Below are 24,642 nucleotides of genomic sequence, written 5' to 3' on the forward strand. Positions count from 1 at the left end.
CGTAAACTAATTATACTGGAAACTAACGGACCGATTTGAACTTGGATGTCTTGGGAGTCTTCTTGACGTGTTTCATTGCAAGTAAGTTGTATTCAGTGCTCATTCTTTGTAGTTCACATTGCACACCATTTGAATGTTATCGACGTTTATATGTGTTTTCAATGTTTATTGTGTATCGTTGCCGCTGAACAGAGACAGCGAGGCGGGCTAACGTTAAGTTAGCGGAGCTAAAAGCTATTGCGACATGGAAGAATTGGATGATGTCGCAGTGTCGATTTTAAGGGGTAATGTATGCAAATGTTATTATTTATCATACGTACAAATGCTGATGAGCTTTTGGATAATGTTTTATATTGTGTTCGGAACTTCAGACCAATATCAAAGTGAATTTTACCCTCCCGTTACTCGCGCAATTTTGTTCCCGCTAAATTCATAAACTAGTCAACTGTTAATTTAAATTAATAAACTAATTATATAAAACTATTGTCAATGCACTACAAATTAACTGGTTCTATGCCTTTACTTTATTAATACAACTTATTAAAAAAATACAAGGCATGAGACATTTATTTTTCTTTGGTGGTAACGTTAGTGCATTCTCTAATCTAATCAGCAGTCTGCCGTGTTTTCACGTCACATTTTAGTATCGCCTCAGCTCGCTCAGAACCTCGCCTGAGGTGGTACAAAAAAAAGTACCTGAAAGCAGGTACAGGTACAACTTTTACACAGTGTAAAACCAAACAGAGCCGAGGCGAGCTGGTACTGTGTAGTGGAAAAGCGCCATAATAGTCTCATTCAGTTTGATTTCTAGGGCACTGTTTCATCTAGCTATGTTTGTCTTTTAATGTTTTCATAGCTGCAAACATCACAGAGACAATGATGAGCACTCTGTCTCGTGAAGACTTGCGAGATCTTTTCCCAGGCCCAGAGAACTTTATACGGAGAAAAGCGGTCTGGCGTGCCTGTCATGGTGCCTCAGAAGAGGTCAGTTTCTCATAGGGTTGTGCCGATAGACAATAGTATTGTGTATCGACGAGAGTCAGAGATATCGCTGCTGGCAGATGCCTTTGACGATATCAATACGATAATTAGCTTGTTTTCCCATTAATGTATTAAATCATTATTATTATTATTATGAAGCTAGTATTGTTATTAAATTAGTTAGGAACTACAATTAATTTGCCTTGCCTAAATTCATAACGACATCACCGCATAACCAGACTTGTGACATTGGAAACAGTCGGGATAATGTAAGTACACAACTACAAAAAATATATAACATAGATATAGTGATTTTTGCTATTTTTAAAGCAAAAAAGTTACATATTGTGCCTTTAAGTGGTTTAAACTAAACACCTATTTAAGTTGGCAGCAGCACATTAAGCTAACAGCACAGTGTTTTTGGAACAGACATGGTAGTCTACATCTGTGTTCAATTCAGTTTAGATTAATTGATAGGTGTTCAGTTAGTTAATGTTATCGATTTCACACACCTAAAATGGAACATTGCTTATTTTTACGTGTGCAAAGCTGTCAATGCTACACTGCATTTTGTGTTGACATGAAAAACAAAAATGTTGCTTTTTACATTAGTTCATTATCTTTTATTTTACAGGAGTCTGGCCAAGAACACTCAAAATTATCGGGCATTTCCTCCTTTAATGCTTCACCCATGCAACAGACATCCACTCCTGTGAAAGCAAGTCCTGCAAAGTACACAACCCCTGAAAAGGTTGTGAAGTTATCCTTTCCAGAATATGTATTGCACACCGACACAGAACTTGAGCAAGTCCGACAACAGTACTTTGAGTTGTCGAAGAGAGGCGAACAGCGCGACTGCCAAATGTCAAAGGAGCTCAGATGCCGGCTCATTCGAAACACCATGACCAGTATGATTGCGATCCTGAGGGCAAAGGGGGATAGAGAATCACACAGATACCCATCAAAGCCAGAAATCACAGCAATGGCAAAGAGAATAGTACTGTACTACCCCATGCTGCAGGACCAAGGCCTCCATACATGGGTAAGTGAAATGCACCCAGTTTGATGACGGTTTCATGTTGGACATTTTTAGCGATTTGAAAAATTGATTAAATGTCTTGTGCAGTTCACTGTGTACAGACAGCTTTACAAAAGATTGCAAAATGTGAGATCCCCCCAAAAAACAAATCCAGATGGGAGACATTCAAAGAGGTGAGCTGTAACTAATGATTTTGTTCATCAAAGATTCATCTGTTAATCATTTTCAAGATTAATTGATTAGTTGTCTGGTCAATATAAAGTACAAGGTGATGTCCTCAAAAGTCTTGTTTAATCCATAACCCAAAGCTGATAATTTCACTGTCATAGAGGACTAAAGAAGCTAGATCACATTTGAGAAGCTTCAATCATATTTGGACATTTAAAAAAAAAAAAAATACTCAAAGTGATCAGTCATGTCAATGTCCTGTCCTGGGTGATCTGTCTCTAGTGTCTCCTCACTTCCCGGTTTTAATGAGTGCTGTTAGTGTTTGACTACAAAGTAATTGCTTTGGATGTGTGTGGGGATATTGCTTTTTATTATGAAGCACTTTGTTACACTTTGTTTGTATGAAAAGTGCAGTACAAATAAAGTCAGATGGATTGATTGATTTAGTAGTTGACAACTAATTGATTAACTGACTAATCTTTGCAGCTCTACAAAGAGGCGCTGTCTTGAGCAGTCAACAGACACGGATGAAATGGGTTCAAGTGACTCCACAATCATTCTAGATCTGTCCACAGAAGAAAGTGGTAGCCCACGCTCAGACGGTAAAGAAAGTGAGTTAGAAGGTGAGTTTCAACTTTGCATTTACATATTTGCCCTTGTGAGGTATTTATATTTTAGATAAACTAATAAACCCACTTTATTGGTCAAGATGACAGTCCTGACATGACAGAAGTAAAAGGCTTTAAAATTCACTTTAGAGAATAGGTACAGTGAGGAAAATAAGTATGTGAACACCCTGCTATTTTGCAAGTTCTCCCACTTAGAAATCATGGAGGGGTCTGAAATTGTCATCGTAGGTGGATGTCCACTGTGAGAGACAGAATCTAAAACTAAAATCCAGAAATCACAATGTATGATTTTTTTTAACTATTTATTTGTATGATACAGCTGCAAATAAGTATTTGAACACCTGAGAATGTTAATATTTGGTACAGTAGCCTTTGTTTGAGGTCAAACGTTTCCTGTAGTTTTTCATCAGGTTTGCACACACTGCAGGAGGGATTTTGGCCCACTCCTCCACACAGATCTTTTCTAGATCTGTCAGGTTTCTGAGCTGTCGCTGAGAAACGCAGAGTTTTATTAACATTATTGTAGAAATTAAGTTTTAACAGAAATCTGGTATTAATAAAAAGCTGGTATTGTATCATTTTGGACAGTTGTGTACAGCAGCACCTTTTAGTATCAGTCTACTGTGCAACATTACTTTCTATAACCTCTCCAGCATAGCAAATAATGTTATGCATTTAAAACCCATATGTCTCATTAGTGGCATTTTGCTCTTTTAAATTGAATGTAATTTTTGGTTACAAAATACCGAAATGATCCTTAAAGTACTTGTCAGAAATATGTGTGTGTTATATTTTGAAGGAAAAAGAAGATCCCAAAGCCTACCTGAAGAAGCACCCTCTACCCTGTCCAGTCCTGATGGTGAGTTCGTCCAACTACCACATGACTGTGTGTAGTGGGGGTGTACTTGTGTGCCTACATGCAATTGTTTGTGATTGCATGACCATATGAGTTTCAAACAAATAGTTCTCATGCATTATTATGCAAAAAATTATTTTTATTTTTTTTTATGGCATTTAAATGGTTAAAATTCCAAAAATGAATAGGCATTTGGTAGTTAGGATCAGGGCTGATATTTGTTAAAAGATTTCATTCCATTAAAACATTTAATATTAATGTATGATTTTTATGGCAGTTTTGAAATATTTTTTTCATGCAACAACATGAGGAATATTAATTATGTATTTTTGTGTCTTACAGCTAACAAGTCTGCAGATGTTGACAGTCCAGACACCAGTTCAGCAACCTTGGCCAAGCATTACAAGACCCTACATTCTATGTATAAAAGAAAAAATCCAAATCACCAGGATGTCTCTCATCTCTTGGATTTGGAATTTGTAGCCAGAAGAGCATTCATTGATTCAAATACCGTTCGCGAGGAGAACAGACATGAGAAGGTTCTAGAAGCATATCCTTGTTTCAAGGACGTTGGACATGTAAGTCATTATTGACTGCATGATTAAAACCATGGTATCACACACAATGTTTAAAATACCAGTTTCCTCTTAAATTATATTATTCAAATGTCTGTATTGGTATATTTTATATTTCATAGGTGATGGAGGAGCTTAAACGCATTTTGGATGCGGAAAATACCAACTTCATCAATGAACTAAAGGGAAGATGGCATGACTTCTGCCAGAAGGTGCAGTTTTTCGGTGTATGGAAAAAGGTGTTGAAACCCCCAATGGGAATGGACAAAGGTAGGGAATGCTGTTTTGGTGTTATTAGTGAATAGGGTTTAGGGTGGACCTTCAGGCATGTTGTCAAGTACATTAGCTAGTGTTTTTTTTTTTTTTTTTTTTTCGTCTATGATGGCTATCCCATTATTTGCTGATTTCTTTATTTTTTAAGCATTGTGTCTGTTGTATACCTTTTATCAGATTTTACCTTGTGTAAGTAATGAATCACTTCCTGTACAGCTGAACAGGCTCTTGAGATCCTACGTGTGCTGCCATCACTGTTCCCCTCCACCTCAGCTCCTCCAAAGAGGGTACGAGATGCGAGTGAGGCTCTGGTGCATGTCCTCGAGGTGAGCCGTGTAAAATGTTGTACGATCGTTTTGACTGCCGTATCGGAAAAAAATATAACTGAAGGTGCTGCCCTTGATGACTCCCAATGCATTTCCTATTCACGTACTGTATGTTCTAAGCCTTCAAAGACACCTAAACATTTGTTTTTAAAAAGAGGATTTTCACTGAGTAGATTTCTTGGCTGTCACAGTATGTACAAAAATGGGTGCATTACATGGTAGCAGGTTTAATCACCCTAATGATAACCAAGCAAGACTAGCCATAGCCTTGGTTTTTACTTCTTTTGGAAGGGTAGACATGTGTAAACAGTAAATGCATTGGGGATAGTTAAAAACAGCACTTTCAGATGGAGCTTTCTCAGTAACTTTTGTCAGAATTTTGCTTTAAGTGTTTGTAAACAACCCTCTACCCTAGGTTCCAAATGACCAAAATGCATTATCCTGACAGAAGGATGTCTGTGTTATCTGTTACAGGAAGGAGAAGATCCCAATTCCTACTTGAAGAAACGCCCTCTCTCCTGTCCAGTCCTGATTGTCGGTCCGTCCAACTTCCTCCTAGCGGTGGGAGATGTGGCAATAACCACCTTTCCAAAAGACAAGCTTACCGAGAGTGCTTTATACCTTATGGCCTACTATTATAGCCTACACCTGACTTATCCAAAGTGTGTAGCCACTCTGCTTTCAGTCATACAGACGGAGGTCCTCTTAGACATAATGCATGAGAGAGATCTCACATCGTCTTACAAGAAGAGCATGGCAGAGTGGAAAGCTTTTATTGGCCAATAAAACCAGTGGTCAGATATGGTGTTAGGATAGCACTTCCTCTCTCCCTCCAAAGGTATTGCAGTTCAATGTTCTATTGATTCTTGGTTGGAATTTGTCTAAGTTAGCCCAGTGTTAATTTGGGGTGCACGACAATATTAGCCAACATGCCGTTATATTGTGTGTGTGTTTGCACTTTTCAAAATTTCACACACTTCAGTTTAAATAACTAATTGTCTGTTCAGCAGATGCAGTCACTAATTTAGTATGGTCCATCCTTAAAGGATAATTCTGGTGAAAAATTAACCTGGGGTAATTAACACATGGTTACTGAGTCAATCGTTCCCTGGAATGCGTTTTCATGATATTCGAATGTAAAGAGTTTTATCTCTAAAAACAGATTAGCTTATAACACTAGTATATGGGGCATAGTGTAAGTAAAAGTAAATCGCTAGTTAATACCACTAACAAGGCTCAAAATAGCCTCACACTAACACGGTAGCATAATGAGGGTCCCTACATGCAAACCGAAGCATTGAGAACTTTGTAAGTGTACAAACAGTTTAATAAGAAGATACTTTATAAAGACAGTACATTACGCGTTTACAGAGATGATCCATCTTGGAAAACAGTCTCGACTAGTCGAGCCACGAACGCCGTGACTCGATTAGTCAAGACTGTTTTCCAAGATGGTTCCTGCATGTTTTTAGAGATAAAACTCTTTACATTCGATTATCATGAAAACTCATTCCAGGGAACGATTGACTCGTTAACCATGTGTTAATTAACCCAGGTTCATTTTTCACCGGAATTATCCTTGAAGGATGATGTTACAAGGGTTAATGTTGTATTGAGGAACTAGTTAGCTCAGAACCCTTAATTTGAATGTTACAATATTGTGAATGTCACAAGTGGAGCAGTTTTAGTGTTTCTGTGCTGAGTGCCTGTGCAAAGCACAGATTTTGTACGTGTATTGGCACATTGGTCGGATGTTTGGACCTGACCTTAACTGACATATTTGGCATATTCTACTATGTTTTCATATTTCTGTTTCATAAATACTGTGAGCCAAAATGTTGAGAAATTAAGCTGTTTCCCTTTTATGCTGTTTAAATAAAGTCGGTTAAATGCAGGTCTATTTTTCACTTTTTCTTTCTTGTAAACAGTAGTTAATGTCTTGAATCTAGTAGGTAAAATGTCTTGAATCTAGAACAGTATTACTTTTGTAGAGCTTACAATAAGGTAAATACACTTGAGATGATGACAGGATGGTAAATTATGGCTTATGGCAAAAGGGCACTGCCTAATACGAGTCAGGAATGCTAACTTCAAGACATTTTGTCTCAAAATGCCAGTTTCCAATCTTATTTCAAGTTGGTGGTGACTTAAATCTAGAACAGTGTAACAATTATAGAACTAAAAATTAGTTAAAATACACTTGAAACAAACAGGATGACAAAAAATAAAATGCTACTTTTGAGGGCAAAATACTATTTTTGAGCATGACAAGCTTATTATGAGACACAATATTAGTAAAATATAGCTAAAAATGAGTTTTCCCAGCTAATTTCAAGATCATTCATATCTTGTAAGGCTTAAATATAATGTCTTATTTTAAGAAATCTTACCAAGACAATTTTCACTTGTTCCATTGGCAGATTTTTTTGCTTATTACAAGCAAAAATATCTTGTTTTAATTTTTTTTTGCTTATTTTTGGAGTGGCCTTTTTTCCAGTGTAGAATAAGAATGTGTAAAATGTGTCATTACCTGGTTTACCATACCTGACCATACCTGGTTTTGTATCCACTTGAACACTCAGCAGGCTGTGTTTGACCAGCAGGTGGCAGAAACACACCAGAACTGGATTATTGTGATGATGATCTGTTATTATCATTCCCACCCATGTACAGTGGCCTGCCAACAAAAAGACAATAAATACATTTTAAAAATATATTGTACTGTACTGTACATATTGTGGTGTAGTGAGTAATTATTAACTGATTGAATTAAGTATGCTCGTACTTGCATCTAACTTCTTAAAGCCCTGAGGCATTACGGTCCTCTCAATATGTGACACGAGCATCAAAGCCACGAGTGCACTCTTGATTAACCGTAACACACAGCTCCCCAAGCCCAGGATCACATTAAAGAAGAAGAGGTAGTAGTTAAAGGTGTGGAAAGCTTTCCTGTGGAGGATGGAGAAAGATGATTAGCCAGACAGATTGTTCAGGTGATTATTTATCTATTACTGTTACTACTACACCGAACTATAATCATTACAATAATTATAAATTAGAGCGAATGTGATAGACCTGTTATTGAGTGCCAGGGGTTTCTCTTTATCATGAGGTGAGTTTTTGTCTTGCAGGAAAACCCACTTGATCACAATGCACTGAAGCTTCATCAGAGTGAACACAATGAAGAAATTTGTCCTGTATTTTATATAGAAGTTGCACATTAATTAGGAGTCAGAAATGCTACAGTAGATATCCATGAGTTTCATATCTGTGTAGGATCATGACTCATATTTAACTAATAGTAAAAAATGAAGATTAAGATCTCTCACTGTGGACCTCAGCCTGTACCAATATATCATCACACTACTACAGATTGTAGCCTCAGTAGACAGAGTATTTGAATGATGGGCAGATGGACTAATGGACAATAAGAGTGATGAACTGATGGACAGATGGACTGATGGACAGATGGAATGATGGAGTGATGGAGTGAAGAACAAATGAAGTGACAGGGATTGAGATTAAGGGACAGGAGGAGTGATGTATAGCTGCAGTTATGGACTGATGGACTGATGGGCTGGGACTGATGAGCAGTGGAAGTAGTGATGAACAGATGCAGTAATGAAATGGGACTGATGCACAGTAGGAATGATGGGCAGCTGTAGTGATGGACTGATGGAGAGATGAACAGATGATGCGATGGAGTGATGGATAGATGAAATGATGAACTGATTTAATGATGGATAAATGAAGTGATGGATAAATGGACTGATGGGCTGTGACATACAGAAAGATTATCTGGTCAAGCAGCCAGGAGAGGAAGCCATTTTCCTGGATTGGTGATATAACCAGATACACAAACATCATTCCAGCTGTGAACATCGCCAAGTGAACGATCAGATAACCTAAAAAAAAAAAAAGAATCAGGATTCAAATGAAACCTTCACTAAAAGTACAATAGAACTAAACTGTGTGTAAAGAATGTTAGGAGTGACATGTTAGGATGAGGTTTAATCTGCTGAACTCACCCCACATGGTGAAAGCGATCTGATAGCCAGGATACTTCAAAAGTCCTGCCTGGAGAGACGAGATTAGATTATCACCATCTGTATTACCATTCATATGTAAATGAGATTGTGATGGAATGGTTATATTGGTCAAGATGTATTCCTGTTTCAAGCCCAGTGTTCCCAGCATAAACTTTCATCACACTGACACAAATAAAGTGTTTACTGAACTGAAGATGACTGAACTAAACTGAAGTGACGTTTTTGTCACATGTTATATGCTTCATAGCTACTGTAAACTCATCACCTCATTGGCTACCTTGGGGCTCCCAGGTCCAGTGTTAGCTTGATTGTGTCAAGACTGAGTCTTAAAGGGGTCAAGGCCAAGCCAAGCTCTGTTCTAGCTTAAGTTCCTGAAATACTCTGAGTTTGAGCGAAGTGAGGTGCATGTACAGGAATTCACTCACCACACTAACAGCAGGTCTCAGCGTGAATGTCTTTGGCAGATATTGTTTCTTTCCGGCCCACAATGATTTAATGTGCTTCCTGTTAAATAAATAAAACGTAATGAAAAGAAGATCATTCACAAGATCACATTCATTTCATTTTAAAACAGGAAGCTGGATTGATTTAAACAACAGCCAACCACCTTCAAAATATCAAACATAACTATAACAGCATACCTAAAGGGGAGGAGCCAGAAGGAAACACAGACATGAGGGGGAACTGAGATGTAAAGCAACCAATCACCTCACCGTCAACAAACCTGAGTGATCAATGAGAATACTAATACTCTTTACATACGGGTAGATGGAGGGGAGGGTTAGTATGACGTGTAACTAACAAAGTGAAATGTGAAATTAATAGAAAATCGTATAAATCTAAAAATTATGTTAACGGTCATATATATTTGTTGCTCGTTGTGTAGAGGAGATCACTTCTGTGCTCCAGGTATATTTTACACCTGTGACAAATTATTAACACTTTCTGCTTTAGAATTGCAAGAATAAAGTACCCCAGGAAGTTTCTCTTTTAATCCGCCATGTGTTCAGTAAAGATTTGTAGATACTGTATGTAGGTTGATAATGACTAAACTCCATTACAAAATTGTTTGTAATAGAATGTTTTATTTTGAAATCTAGACCAGTTCTATTATCTTACAGTACACCCAGGCGTCCCTAGTTGATCAACATGGCTAACCTTATACAAATGTGTACACCTTAATGAAGTTATTAAAGTTAAACTGGAGCATGGCAAACTTACTTTATGTTCTGTACAAATGTCATTACCAATAAAGAACTAAAATACAATATACAATGAGAGTGTGATAGACGATTTATTTTATTGAGAAGTGAAGCAATGAGATAATATTTGCGCTTAGTGATTTCTGTCTAAAACTATCAATTAAGGCCAGACCTATTTTCGATTATGCATTTATGACATTTATAAATGTTTAAAACATTTTCATGGCCAACCCAGTTTAGCCTACAGTACATATACTGTATATTCTAATAAAGACATCATTTCCCACAATTTTTCTCACACATGCTCTGAGCTTGCAAATGTTTATGTGGCCAGTGTGTTAGAGAATTGTGCAGGGCATCGCCAGCTCAAGCTCAAGCTCACTTCACAACCTTCAGACAGTTGGGAATGGAGTAGCGAATGGTGTTTAGATAAATCTTAAATGTTTTCATGTTTTGTTCCATTAGATACTATGCAACTCCAGGAGCTGCAGACTTTAGACACACTTGTTGAACGTCCACCAATACAGCAATCAACCAATTTTCCCTTTAAAAAATTTTTAATCACCTTTTTGACAGATTCTTTTTATTGAAAGATTGTCACAAACTTCTTTATGTAACTCCTCTATAAATCATCCTTTGAGTTAAGCAGTGTGAAAATATGTCAGGTTGTGTGACATTTTGTTTCATTTTCTAGATTTTGATGGTGTCTGTTATATTGTGTAAATGTATTGTATTGTATTTACTGTATGTAATGTATATTGTATTTTTTTTAACATTTAAGTTTATTCCATTTATGTATTTATTTTTATGCATAGGCTTGATTTACAAATTAGTGGTAATAGTAAAATGAAATGTTTTTCATATTGTTAACCTGCTGGTTTTAATGTTGTGGTGGACAGAGGTATTTATAGACACTGACTGGTCTCAGGTGGTGCTTGCTGTGGTTTGTTGTGGATGATAAAATCAGTGTATGCTGTTAATTGAGGATTTTTTTATATATTTAATAAAACTATAATATTTCCCATTTATGTTTTATGCATCTTATTTATATCTGGCTTTAATCTTATTAGGATCTTATATATATATGGCTCATCTGCCTCTCCTACAAATGCAGCTCTGTTTCTCAGATTTCTCGAATGTTTCTTAATTTAGTCTTGGGTTGTATCTCAGTTGCGTCTCTTTGTTTCTCCTAAGTCAGCTTTAGAAGGAATAGAAAAGACAAAGTCAATCTTGAATCTTGAATCTTCTTCAGTACAAAGCAGGTGAGAAACTACCAGACCCCCATCATCAACAGGAACCCAGTGGAGAGTGTGGACAGCTTCAGATACCTCGGTGTTCACATCACACAGGACCTGACATGGTCCTGTCACATCAACACCGTGGTAAAAAAGGCCCGGCAGCGTCTGTACCACCTCAGACGCTTGAGAGACTTTAGACTGCCCTCCAAGGTGCTCAGGAATTTCTACTCCTGCACCATAGAGAGCATCCTGACGGGAAACATCACGACCTGGTTCGGGAACAGCACCATGCAGGACAGACGAGCTCTACAGAGGGTGGTGCGATCAGCTGAGCGCATCATCCGCACCGAGCTCCCTGACCTGCACTCAATCTACACCAAGCAGTGCTGGACCAAGACCAGGAAGGTCGTGAAGGACCTCAGCCACCCCAACAATGGACTGTTCGCTCTGTTGCGGTCTGGGAAGCGATTCCGCTCCCTGAGGGCCAACACAGAGAGACTGAGGAGGAGCTTCTTCCCACAGGCGATAAGGTCCTTATCCGTGTTAACGGATCCAAGATGGCGGCGCAGCAGTAGCACGCAGCGGCCGCTCCGGAGCCAAAATGGTGCTACGTTGTTTACGTTTTGTGTGTAGCGCGTTTATTTTTCTATGTGTATGGATATCTTCGCAACTGGTGTCCGTACATACAACAGCCAGACACTTTTCAACCTAAATAACCCGGTTAATGATATCGACGATGAGCTGCGGGAAAAGCTACGCGACCTCGGCTTGCTGCGTGAACCAGGCCTCGAAGCCTCGGCGTTGCCTGATGCCGGAGGCCGGAGGAAGGGTCATCGGAAGCGGTGCGCGAGGAAGCGGAAGCGCGGCAAGCGGGCGGGAGTCTGTGCCAGGCTAAAAACAAACCCTAGCCGGCCAGCTCTCCCGTCCATCATCTTATCTAACGTCTGCTCCTGGACAATAAACTGGACTACATCCGACTCCAGCAGGCTACACAGCGTGAGGTCAGAGACTGCTGTGTCTTTGTTTTCACGGAGACATGGCTCAGCGACAGAGTACCGGACGCCGCTATTCAGCTAGACGGGCTAGCCTCGTTTCGCGCAGACAGAAATGCAGCTCTGTGCGGTAAGACTCGCGGTGGCGGCTTATGTGTTTACATCAACACGAAATGGTGCAAGAACTCTGTGCTAGTTTCTAGTTATTGCTCATTGCTAGTGGAGTTTGTGATTGTTAGATGCAGACCTTTTTATTTACCGCGGGAATTCACCACTGTTTTCATTATCGGAGTGTACATTCCACCTAGCGCTAATGCTAAAGAAGCGATATGGGAACTGTATACAAAGATCAGTGAACTGCAAAATACACACCCGGATGAACTGTTTATTGTTGCTGGAGATTTCAACCATGCAAATCTCAAGTCAGTGCTTCCTAGATTCCATCAATATGTGGACTTTGCAACGAGAGGGAAAAACACGCTGGATCTTGTTTACAAAAACATCCCCGGCGCATATCGGGCAGAGCCCCGCCCCCACCTCGGCTACTCAGACCACATCTCTGTTATGCTAATTCCAGCATACAGACCACTCGTCAGGCGCTCAAAACCGGTTCTGAAGCAGGTGAAAACCTGGCCAGCAGGAGCCATCTCCGCTCTTCAGGACTGTTTCGAGAGCACTGACTGGAACATGTTTAGGGAGGCTGCAACTTACAGCGACTTCACTGACTTGGAGGAGTACACGTCATCAGTAACCAGCTACATCAACAAGTACACCGATGACGTCACTGTCTCCAAGAGCATCATCTCACGACCCAACCAGAAACCGTGGATTACTGCGGAAGTGCGTGCACTTCTGAGGACCAGAGACTCTGCCTTTAAAGCGGGAGACAAGGTGGCCTTCAGAACAGCAAGGGCCAAACTTTCTTGGGCCATCAGAGAGGCAAAGCGCGCACACGCCCAGAGAATCCACAATCACTTCAGAGACAGCGGCGACACACGGCGCATGTGGCAGGGTTTACAAGCCATCACTCACTACAGGATAACATCAACTGCCTGTGACAGTGAGGGCTCCCTTCCAGATGCGCTGAATAACTTCTATGCTCGGTTTGACAGGCAGAACGACGTGGCGGCGAGAAAGACCACCCCTTCTCCGAACGACCAGGTGCTGTGTCTCACTACAGCTGAGGTGAGGAAAACTTTACGCAGAGTCAACCCACGTAAAGCTGCTGGACCAGACAACATCCCAGGCAGAGTGCTCAGAGAATGTGCTGAACAGCTGGCAGATGTTCTCACAGACATCTTTAACATTTCTCTGAGCAGCGCCGTCGTTCCCACGTGCTTCAAGGCCACCACCATCGTCCCCGTGCCCAAGAAGTCTACTGTGTCCTGTCTCAATGACTACCGTCCCGTTGCACTCACACCCACCATCATGAAGTGCTTTGAGCGGCTCGTCATGAGACACATCAAGACCCTGCTGCCCTCCTCACTGGACCCACTGCAGTTTGCGTATCGTCCTAACCGCTCAACGGACGATCTCCACTACACTACATCTTGCCCTCACACACTTGGACAAGAAGGACACATATGTTCGAGTGCTGTACATATATTTCAGCTCAGCATTCAACACTATCATCCCCCAACAACTGATTGGGAAGCTGAACCTGTTGGGCCTGAACACCTCCCTCTGCAACTGGATCCTAGACTTTCTGACCGGTAGGCCTCAGTCAGTACGGATCGGAAACTGCACCTCCAGCACCACCACACTGAGCACTGGGGCCCCACAAGGCTGCATGCTCAGTCCCCTGCTGTTCACACTGCTGACTCAAGACTGTGTAGCAACACACAGTTCGAACCACATCATTAAGTTCGCTGATGACACGACCGTGGTGGGTCTTATTAGCAAGAACGACGAGTCAGCGTACAGAGAGGAAGTGCAGAGGCTAACGGACTGGTGTAAAGAGAACAACCTGTCTCTAAATGTTGACAAGACAAAGGAGATGGTTGTTGACTTTAGGAGGACACGAGGCGACCATTCTCCGCTGAGCATCAACGGCTTCTCTGTGGGAATCGTCGAAAACATCAAATTCCTGGGTGTACACCTAGAGAAGGACCTCAGCTGGTCCCTCAACACCAGCTCCCTACACAAGAAAGCCCAACAGCGTCTCTTCTTTCTGAGAAGACTGAGAAAGGCCCAGCTTCCACCCCCGATCCTGACCACCTTCTATAGAGGAACTATCGAGAGCATCCTGAGCGGCTGCATCACTGTCTGGTTTGGGAATTGTGCCATATCAGATCGCAAAACCCTACAGCGGATAGTGGGGACAGCGGAGAAGATCATCGGGGTCTCTCTCCCCTCTATTGAAGACATCTACACCACACGCTGCATCCGCAAAGCCACCAGCATTGTGGCTGATCGGACACACCCCTCTCACACACACTTCACACTCCTGCCATCTGGAAAAAGGTACAGAAGCATTCAGGCACACACATCCAGACTGTGCAACAGCTTTTTTCCACAAGCTATCCGTCTCCTCAACAAAAAGGGACTGGACTGATAAACACACACACACACACACACACACACACACACACGGACACACTAACACAAACATTATCACACAGCTTAACTCAACTACCTCAAAATATTGGGACTGCTTAATCAACACAAGTGCAGACACACTGACCTACACACACTGACCAACCTGTAAATGCTTCACTGTTTATCTTTTGCACAATGATCATTACTGGACTAATTTTTGCACTAATTCCTCAATTCTTGCTGCTGTTTTTTAAAGAATGTTTATGTTTACCCACTACCTCAACACCATATTTTATGTTCTGTTATGTCGTGGTTGCGCACTGTCACTTTGTTGTTGCTCTTGTTTGCACATTTGCACGTGCACTTTATGTTGTCTGTAAAAATAGTTATACTTAGCTAGTTAGTTTTTGTTAATTTATGTTGTAATTTATGTTAGGTCTCTCTGTCCTGTCTCTGCTAGCCAGTTAACTAGGCCTCTTGGTTAGCTAGTTTAGTGTCTCTGTTAATTTATGTTGTAAATTTATGTTGCATGTAGCACCTTGGTCCTGGAGGAACGTTGTTTCGTTTCACTGTGTACTAACTGTATATGGTTGTAATGACAATAAAGCCTACTTGAACTTGAACTTGAGGTCTCTCAACCACACCACTATGCAAAACTAACACAATATTTTCACAATTCTCACAATCAATCAATCTTTATACATCCATGGACACTATGGACAACTCCACGCACATCACATCTACACTACATGTTTACGCTTACATTCTGGACCATTGCACAAAGTCACTTTTTCTATGCATATTTGCACACCATTATAGTTCTATGTGTACAGTATATTTCTATTTTCAGGTTCTATTTTTTCTAGTTAAATTTTATTTTAATTTTTTTATTTAAATTTTCTATCATATTTCTTCTATTGATATTTATTACTTATTATAAGTTTTAATTCTCTTTTTAAGGTCACTGGCGGTCGTGTAAGCATTTCACTACATTTCGTACTGTGTATGACTGTGTATGTGACAAATAAAATTTGAATTTGAATTGAAATGAGAAAGCTCAATTCGCTTCTTGCTCACTCCAAAGCTCACTAGCTAGGTGGCCTCCCCTTCTGCAGGTGTGCGAAGGAATGGGGCCATGGAATTAGGCACGGCTGGTGAGCCATCTCCGTTAATTGATCCCGGGCTTCTCCCCGCGTTATAAAACACAGAAGCGGAGAGTATGACGCATGCGCTAAAATGCGAAGCAATGTGTTAAGCCCCAGGGACTTCAAAGAGGCAGGTACGCCTTTGATCTCCACAATAAGGACAGCTGCTTGCTTACTGCTGGAGCTCCTGCAGCTCTTTAACTCTCAACAGATTATCATGACCCTGCCACCAAGGAGGAAAAGGCCGCAAGGAGGTACACGTCACGACCCCTGTTCTCAGCCGGGGGCCAGTCCGGACATCCCCCAAAAGCAGAATCAGCGCGAGCGAACTGCACAGGAGCTGCTGTCCACGCAGGCCCACAGTGCCACTCTGCCCACCACTCACCAGCCTGTGCCCACATGCCAGTGGGGCACTGCCCATCAGATCTGCACATGCACAACATTCCTTCCCTTTCTTCCCATCCTCCCTCCTTTAACCCTTCCCCATTTCCCTTTAGTTACCATTTATCTGGTAAGACCACACTTCATGTTGGTGCTTTATGGTGCCACCCGTGCAATGGGTCGAACCCGTTACAACTGTAAATATATAGAGAAATATATTTTCTTTAAGTAAGGGTAGGAAAATGCTACATGGAAAAATAGCACAGGCTTCGTAGCCATTTTGTTGAATGTTGTGGTCTTGTGGAAGAGAAACAGAATGGACTTCAGAAGCAGGGTGTGTGTGAGAAGTGCCTGCACTGAGGAGCCCAACATCACTACAGAAAAACACCTATTATTATGATTTTATTTTTAGTGTTGTTTTGTAAGGTGGTTCCAACCTTTGGTGGTACAAATGTATACCGAAGTTCTTATTCATTCTATTTGTTCCACAGCTTCTGCATCACTGCTATACTTCAAATAATACCCTCTCTTAAACAGATGTGTTATCCCCTGCGTGTTCTTATGAATATAAATACTGCATTACTATTTATGTTTATAAGAACACTCAAGAGATAGCCATGGACAAAAATATATAACACTGTTTTGTGTATGATTGAACTCAACATAGATTTTGTAAAAAATATTTCTGTACTGTGCGTAAATAATCCTACTGCGCTCTGGGGTCGTCATAGTGGGGGTTGAGACTTAGGGGGTCATAGCAGGGAGAGGTTTGTGGATTAAGAAAGAAAGGACTCCAATGATAGGCCTTATGTACAGGCCCAGAGTTCTGTGCTATGCCCCTGCTGCCCTATATAAAGCTGCTAGAGAGCATGTAGGTGGTTTGGCTTGTGGGGAAGGTGGGCCCTATTTTTTTATTTTTGGCGGGGGTAAAGATATTTAAATGTCAGTTGTTATATCATAATAAATAAAGTCACATGCATATTTTGTTTATTTTACCATTGCAATGCCAAAATATCCAGAACCAGGCATATGGTTAGATTAAATGGCTGGGAATGCGTTATATGGAGTCATGTGCATGTACACACAGAAACAATATAATTTTTTTCCGAATCTCACTATGAACTTTTTTTAAAAAAGTTGGCAGCTATGATGAAAATGAGATAAAAAACGGGTCATCTAAGCAAACATATAGGCACTGGGGGCTTAGTGGTAGGTGTTTTGCCAACAGACCAACAACATCTGAGCAAACATATCCGCAGCAGTCTGGGGCGTGGGTGTGTAAAAAACCCAAACTGGGAGAGCACTATGACAGAGCAACCATTGATATTCATTTACTTGAATATCAAAATATTCAATAAAGATCGATGTTTGTATTCTATAGATATACAGAATATACATGTATACTTAAAAAAGGCAGTATAAAGTTCAAACTTCAAAGTATAAAGTTCAAACTGTGCATATGTTTAACAAAATTGCTGAAAACTCACAATAAATATTATTAAAATACTATAGAAATTTTAAACTGCTCATGTTTTTAGACCTACAATAACTGCATATATAGAGATCTGAATCCTAGAAGAAAATTAATAAATTATAATTCAGGGCCCTGGATTTAGAGTAATGTACCAAACGTTGGTCATATTTCTGGGATGTTAGGCATTGTTTAATTGTTGGTCTTTCGGCTGCTCCCAACAAGGGGTCGCCACAGCGGAATACCCAGTCTGCACTACAACTTGGCACAGGTTTTACGCCGGATGCGCTTCCTGACGCAACCCTCCCATTTAATCCGGGCTTGGGGCCGGCACAGCATCCAGTGGCTGGGGATCGAACCCGGGCCTTCGGCATGGCAGGCGAAACACCTACCACTGAGCCACCAGTGCCCAGTGTTAGGCATTGTTTAATGCTTAAACAATATACAATGTTTACTGGGTTGTACCTGTAATACACCATCACATGACTAATATGAATGACAGATGAGATGGCAGCACACACTGATGTGATGTACCAGGTATCTGAAAACAAGAACAACTCCTTCTTATTATTCTTCACAAATTGTAAATATTCTGTGATAGTAGCAGATGCCACATAAATGAATTGAATGAAGTGCTCACATGTTGCATAGTTCAGGTGTGTCTTCCAAGTAGTTGTATATGCAAAGCTGTGTAAATAATCACTCCATTGTCCATAGATCATCTTAGTACACCATGAAGAAAGGATCTGCTCAGTTAACATGATCTACAGTATAATCAAACAAATATTTGTCATCATCACAGTAAGCCATCACATGTTCATGCTCCACAGTAACAGTTTATTTACAGAGACAAAAGATGACCACCAGCAGGGACACATTTATGACTTGCCTTTCAGGTGTAATATTTACACACATATTCTTAGTTATTTTGTTACTTCTCTAAATCTCTCTCTCTCTCTCTCTCTCTCTCTCTCTCTCTTTCTTTCTCTCTCTCTCTCTCACACACACACACACACACACACACACACATACCATGTACAATCCGAAGAAAGAGAGCACAATAGTGGCGATGATTCTGTTTGGGAACTTAAAATATGGATCCCACTCATACAGTTTCCTCTGGAGCCAATTCTTCTGTGGAGATCTGGAGTGTAAAAGTAGACTTAGTGAGTGTGTGTGTGTGTGCTGTTCCCTTTCAAAGGCTACACTCGATGCTGCGTTAAAACGCTATGGGAACATCTTTCTGTGTTGCCGGTTGTGAAGCATTTGTGTATCAAACACGCCAAATTTTGGCATATATAACCTCGGCCAGGTGACGTCATCTGATGAAGCGCACCTGCAGGTTATAAATAGGAGTATACCTGAAACATTCCTCAGATCTTTTAGTCTTTAAAGGACCGAATATTGTGTTTGCGTGTGATGTGTGCAAGCGAATTTAAAAGTATTAAATCACCGATATGGTGAAGTTTGTTAGAAGATCCATGCCTCCGCTCTTTCGGAGCGCGATTTTCACATGTTGTTTTTGGTGCATTTCTGGGTTGAACAGTGCAATCTGGCAGACGTGCACAAAATGGGAATCCCCCTTTCTCTCGCGTCCTCGCTGGATCAAGAAGTTTTCCAGGCAGAGAGTCAGGCTACTACAGTCGGTTTTCTTGGTTCCCAAGAGGAAGGGGCGGGGGGGCTGTGTCCGATTTTGGATCTTTGCGGGCTGAATCGCTATCCAAAATTAGACAGGTTCAAAATGTTGACTGTCAAAGTGATTGCTCTCAATCCAACCAAGGGATTGGTTGTGACAATCGATCTGAAGGACGCATATATTTCACACGGAAATATTGCCACAACACAGGAAGTTCCTGAGGTTCGCTTTCGGGGGGCGAAGCTTACCAGTATCGGGTATTTCTATTTGGTCTAGCTAACCCGCACATTGGGCGACTAGCAATGCTGGTTTAGTCTCAGAAGCTAGCGCTTCGACATCGGGATGTCGTCCTAGCTCATCTCCGTTCCTGGATTGAGACTCAATGCCATAAAAGGGTTCTCTTTCCTGCTCAGAACACGACATTTTGGGTGTCATCTAGGATTTGGAGTCACACAGGGGTCTCCTGCGCGTGTTGAATCCATTCCAACACCTTAAAGAAAACCAAGCTAGGCCAGGAAGTGACTGTTCATCACTGTCAAATATTTTTAGGTCTCATGGCAGCTGTGTCCACGGTGATACCTTTGGGCATTTGCACATGAGATCGTTTCAGTTGTGGCTAAAAGCAAGGGGATTGTACTCGGGGCCAATCCCCAGAGGCAAATAAGGGTTACGCGCCAAGGGCTTCGTACCCTTTCTATGTGGTTTAGACCCCCGTTTTGAACTTTGGGTCCCACTCTATGTGCGTCTTTTTGTCGTCGCAGAAGGACTGTGCTCACGCTGCTTGAATAGCTAGCGCACCAGGTTCCCCTTGGGGGCACAGGATGAGTTCCTGTCCCGCAGGGCAATGTACATTATAGCTAAAAACCAGGGAATTACTCAAGGGCCAATCCCTGGAGGCAAATACGGGTTATGCGTCAGGTTACCCTTTCTATTTGGTTCAGACCCTGGTTTCTGACTTTGGGTCCCACTATACGTGCGTTTTGTCGGATGCTAATGACAGACGCTTTCCTCACGGGCTGGGGTGCGGTCTTAGATGGCCGCCCAGCCCAAGGGAGCTGGAGAGGCCATCTTCACACGTGGCATATCATTTCCCCCTAACTGATGGCTTTATTTTGGCCCTGAAACACTCCAGCAGTTAAGAGGCTACCATGCCCTAGTGCGAGTGGACGACACTAGGGTAGTCTTGTACATAATCGCTGGGGCAAACTGTGCTCGCACAGCTTGAATGAGCTAGCGCACCAGTTCTGCTTTGGGTACAGGGCGAGTCCCTATCCCTCAGGGCAATGTACATTTTGGCTCATAATCGCCAGAGCACACTGAGCTGTGCCGCTGCAATAAGCTAGCGCACAAGTTTCTGCTTTGGGCACAGGATGAGTTTTTGTCCCTCAAGGCGATTTACACCCCAGGGCATATAGATGTGGGAGCCCTGGTACCTGCAACGCACTAGAAGAACGTATGCCCTCAAGTAGAGGGTATTTAGAAGTGGTGCATGGCGGAACATGTAGACCCAGTCCACTGCCGAATTGTTTCAGTGCTGGAGTTCTGCAAGAAGTTCCTCAGGCTTATGCCCTAGTACCCTCGGAATGTATGTAGCCACTATTTCGGCTGTCATGTTCTGACGGATGGGGTCTGGCTGACACCCCTCCCAAACCACTAGAACCTGTCTGGCTTCTGACCCTCAAGATGGTTTTTCTTATAATCACTTTTGGGAGATCTGCAGGCTTCCCTTCCTGCCTAGACTTTGCCCCTGGGCTAGTCAAAGCTATTTAGCATCCTCACCCAAATTATTTTTATTCTTGACCATGCACCCAGTTTTCCTCGAAGCCTTCTGTCCTCCGCCTTTTACAGCAACAGAGCAGGATAGGTTTCACCTACTAGCTTCAGTACGCACTCTTCAGATTTACGTCCACCGCACTAGCCAGTGGCGTAAGTCAGAGCAGCCTTTTTTTTATCACATCAGTTAGAGATGCTATTGCCCTAGCCTACAAGGCGCGTGGTCTCACTTCGCCTCGAGGAATCAGGGCTCATTCAACCAGGGGGATTGCCTCATCTATTGCGCTGGCAAAAGGGTTTCCCCTGCAGCAAGTGTGTCATGCGGCAGGTTGGTCCTCTCCGCACACATTTGTGAGATTCTATAGTCTGGATGTTCATGCTACTCCGGGCTCACAGTTCCTCAAGTCAGCCTCCCAGAGATAGTTCTGAGACCTCCTTGGCCTTTGTGCGCACACACTTCACAACCTTGGGGTCCAGACACTTGCAGTGCAGCGGCGTTGGTATTCTCGTTCCCACAGCATCGAGTGTAGCCTTTGAAAGGGAACGTCTCGGGTTACTTTGCTGTAACCCTGTTCCCCGAAAAGGCGGGAATGAGATGCTGCGCTCCAATGCCGCACTGCCTGCATGACTGGACGTCCTTTTCAGACAAAATTGATCTGAGGAATGTTTATGGTTCAATCCTATTTATAACCTGCAAGTGCACTTCATCAGATGACATCACCTGACCGAGGTTATATATGCCAAAATTTGGCGTGTTTGATACACACATGCTTCACAACCCGCAACACAAAAAGATGTTCCCATAGCGTTTTCACGCAGCATCTCATTCCCGCCTTTTCAGGGAACAGGGTTACAGCAAAGTAACCTAAAATGGTTTCCATCCTCATGCACCTTAGGGTTTATCTCTGTTAACAATTTCAGTTTATCAGGTTCATTCATTAATTATGTGTTCCTGTAGATGACATGTTTTGAGTTATCATAACCATATATTTCAGGAGCATATTAAACTAAAAGGGTGAAGTTGAAACACTAAAAGAAGCTTCAATGTTTGGCATAAGTAATGAGCATGTGTAAGTGTTTAGAGGGTGTTAATGAAGGTACATACACAGCAGGCTGTGTCAGTAATCTCTGTACATATCTGTACTGGTGTTTCTTTACTTCCTTCTACAGGCCAGAAATCACACACACACGCGCACGCACGCACGCACACACACACGCACAATGTGTTAATATACTCTTACGCAGTGAAATGCTTAAACAACTGCCTCAAAATAAAAGAAATAAATATAAAAAGAAAATAGAAGGTAAATCTAACAAAGAAAGAGTAAAATAAAATATAAAATAAAATAAAATAACTATATAGTACAAAATCTACAATATAAGAAAAATATACTGTATGAAAAATATAGAAAAATAGGAGAAACAGCGGTACAATATAGAATATAGAATTTATGGAATTTTTGTGTGGGAATGAAAGTAAATATAAATGGAAATGTCCAGGTGGTGTGCAAATTCAATTCAATTCAATTAAATTTTATTTGTATAGCGCTTTCAACAATTGTCATTGTCGCAAAGCAGCTTTACACAATCAAAATAATTATTTAAGTTTGTATGTGAATGTGTATGAATCAAAATGGTCAGATAGTCCCCAAATGTGCCTGAAAGTGTAATGATTCACATATCCACATATTTAAAGTGACTTTGTGCATCAGGAAAACAGAACTACTAGGTGGTGTGCAAATTTGCTTGAAAGTGACTTATTTAAAGTGACTTGTAATAGAGTAATTAACTAATGTCCACGAATGTGCAGTTGTGCAGTGGCCACTAGTGTCGGTAAATGTCCAGAATGTCCAGTGTAAGTGCAAGAAACGTGTGGATGTGCAAAATAGATCAGTACTGTGCGGTGTACGGCGATCGTAAAGCCTGCGGGGAAAAACTTCTCCTAAGTCTTTCTGTTTTGGTCTTCAGGGAGCAGAATTACTTTCCTGATTTCAACAGAGAGAACAGTCCATTGTTGGGATGGCTGAGGTCCTTCATGATCTTCCTGGACTTGGTCCAGCACTGCTTGCTGTAGATTGAGTGCAGATCAGGGAGCTCGGTGCGGACAATGCGCTCAGCTGATCGCTCCACCCTTTGTAGAGCACGTCTGTCCTGCATGGTGCTGTTTCCAAACCAGGTCATGATGTTTACCATCAGGATTCTCTCTATGCTGCAGGAGTAGAAATTCCTAAACACCTTGGAGGGCAGTCTGAAGTCTCTCAAGCGTTTGAGGTGGAAGAGAGGCTGCCGGTCCACGGTGTTGATGTGACAGGACCATGACAGGTCCTGCTTGATGTGGACCCGTCCACGGAAGCTGTCCACTCTCTCCACTGGGCTCTTGTTGATGACGGGGGTCTGATAGTTCTTGATGATGGTGGTGGAGTTGGTAGAAGCTACACAGTCGTGTGTGTACTATGAGTACAGCAGGGGGTTCAGAACACAACCCTGGGGGCTCCAGTGCTGACAGTGAGAGCGGATAAGACATGTCCGCCCATCTTTACTGCCTGTGGTCTGCCAGTCAGGAAATTAAAGATCCACTGACACAGAGATGAGCTGAGTCTCAGGTGCTCCAGCTTGGTGGTAAGTGTGGAGGGAATTATGGTATTGTACTGTCCTCTATATACGTCCTCTGTATATTTTGACAGCGAGCTAAACTCCACCCTCATTAAAATGACAGACATGGTATGTCTCTTTCCAGCTTTTAATAAGGATAGGGTAAAACTATGAAACAAAGTAAGAAAACAATAAAATTAAATTAAATTTAAGTATACACACTAAATATTTACACACAAACACTTGCAATATTCCCCAATATCAATCCAACAGGTATGTAATAATAAGCAAAGGACATCATAATGATACAGCTAACATAAACAAATATATGTACAAACTATAAATCCAACAAATAATCAAATACTATAAAATATAGATGAATAAGAACAACAAACATACCAATGAAGCTACCAAAGGCCAAGGATGAACACAGATAGTTGCTGATTAACTGCAGCACATGTATGGAACTGCCCATCATGGAAAACACTAACTTCCTGATTGATTACATGGTAACTGCTACAATACGTAATTATCAAGATGTCCATTAGGGGGAGACAACTATTAACAAATGATTAATTCTTAATTATTATTTAACAATAAATGTTACAGAACAGGAATTGAATGCTGAACTGTAGTCGATATAAAGCATTTTAACATAATTCCCCCTTTTAGTGCCCAGGTGAGTAAGAGATGTATGAATGAGAAATAGCATTATCTGTGGAGCGGTTTAATTGGTAAGGAAACTGTAATGGGTCCAGTGTGTCAGGTATTGAAGAGA

At 41.4% G+C, this 24,642-nt stretch overlaps 2 protein-coding genes across 2 annotated transcripts in view; one reads left to right on the top strand and one right to left on the bottom strand.

Moving 5' to 3' along the window:
- The first annotated feature begins 11 nt into the window (after positions 1-11).
- Positions 12-6,304, top strand: LOC128508333 (uncharacterized). Its single transcript, XM_053479612.1, has 10 exons — positions 12-284; positions 857-984; positions 1,616-2,023; positions 2,108-2,193; positions 2,675-2,811; positions 3,617-3,676; positions 4,016-4,251; positions 4,371-4,518; positions 4,738-4,847; positions 5,322-6,304. The coding sequence occupies exons 1-10, from the start codon at positions 245-247 to the stop codon at positions 5,631-5,633; spliced, it is 1,665 nt and encodes a 554-aa protein (XP_053335587.1). The 5' UTR covers positions 12-244; the 3' UTR covers positions 5,634-6,304.
- Positions 6,277-24,642, bottom strand: part of LOC128508206 (stimulated by retinoic acid gene 6 protein-like) — a 68,696-nt gene continuing 50,330 nt past the window's right edge. The window contains exons 9-17 of the mRNA XM_053479429.1: positions 18,504-18,627; positions 18,329-18,404; positions 9,322-9,400; positions 8,876-8,924; positions 8,635-8,752; positions 7,923-8,042; positions 7,633-7,796; positions 7,402-7,524; positions 6,277-6,305 (exon numbers count right to left, since the gene is read on the bottom strand). Of these exons, the coding sequence (XP_053335404.1) occupies positions 6,277-6,305; positions 7,402-7,524; positions 7,633-7,796; positions 7,923-8,042; positions 8,635-8,752; positions 8,876-8,924; positions 9,322-9,400; positions 18,329-18,404; positions 18,504-18,627 (882 nt within the window). The remainder of the gene's footprint in view (positions 6,306-7,401; positions 7,525-7,632; positions 7,797-7,922; positions 8,043-8,634; positions 8,753-8,875; positions 8,925-9,321; positions 9,401-18,328; positions 18,405-18,503; positions 18,628-24,642) is intronic.

This window comes from Clarias gariepinus, chromosome 20 (assembly GCF_024256425.1).
Source record: "Clarias gariepinus isolate MV-2021 ecotype Netherlands chromosome 20, CGAR_prim_01v2, whole genome shotgun sequence".
NCBI classification, from domain to species: domain Eukaryota; kingdom Metazoa; phylum Chordata; class Actinopteri; order Siluriformes; family Clariidae; genus Clarias; species Clarias gariepinus.

Excerpts from the sequence above, each read along its gene's own strand:
- LOC128508333 (XM_053479612.1), top strand. The coding sequence starts at position 245 with ATGGAAGAATTGGATGATGTCGCAGTGTCGATTTTAAGGG. Across the intron at positions 985-1,615 it reads GTCATGGTGCCTCAGAAGAG|GAGTCTGGCCAAGAACACTC; the intron begins GTCAGTTTCTCA and ends TTTATTTTACAG. Across the intron at positions 4,252-4,370 it reads GTTTCAAGGACGTTGGACAT|GTGATGGAGGAGCTTAAACG; the intron begins GTAAGTCATTAT and ends TATATTTCATAG.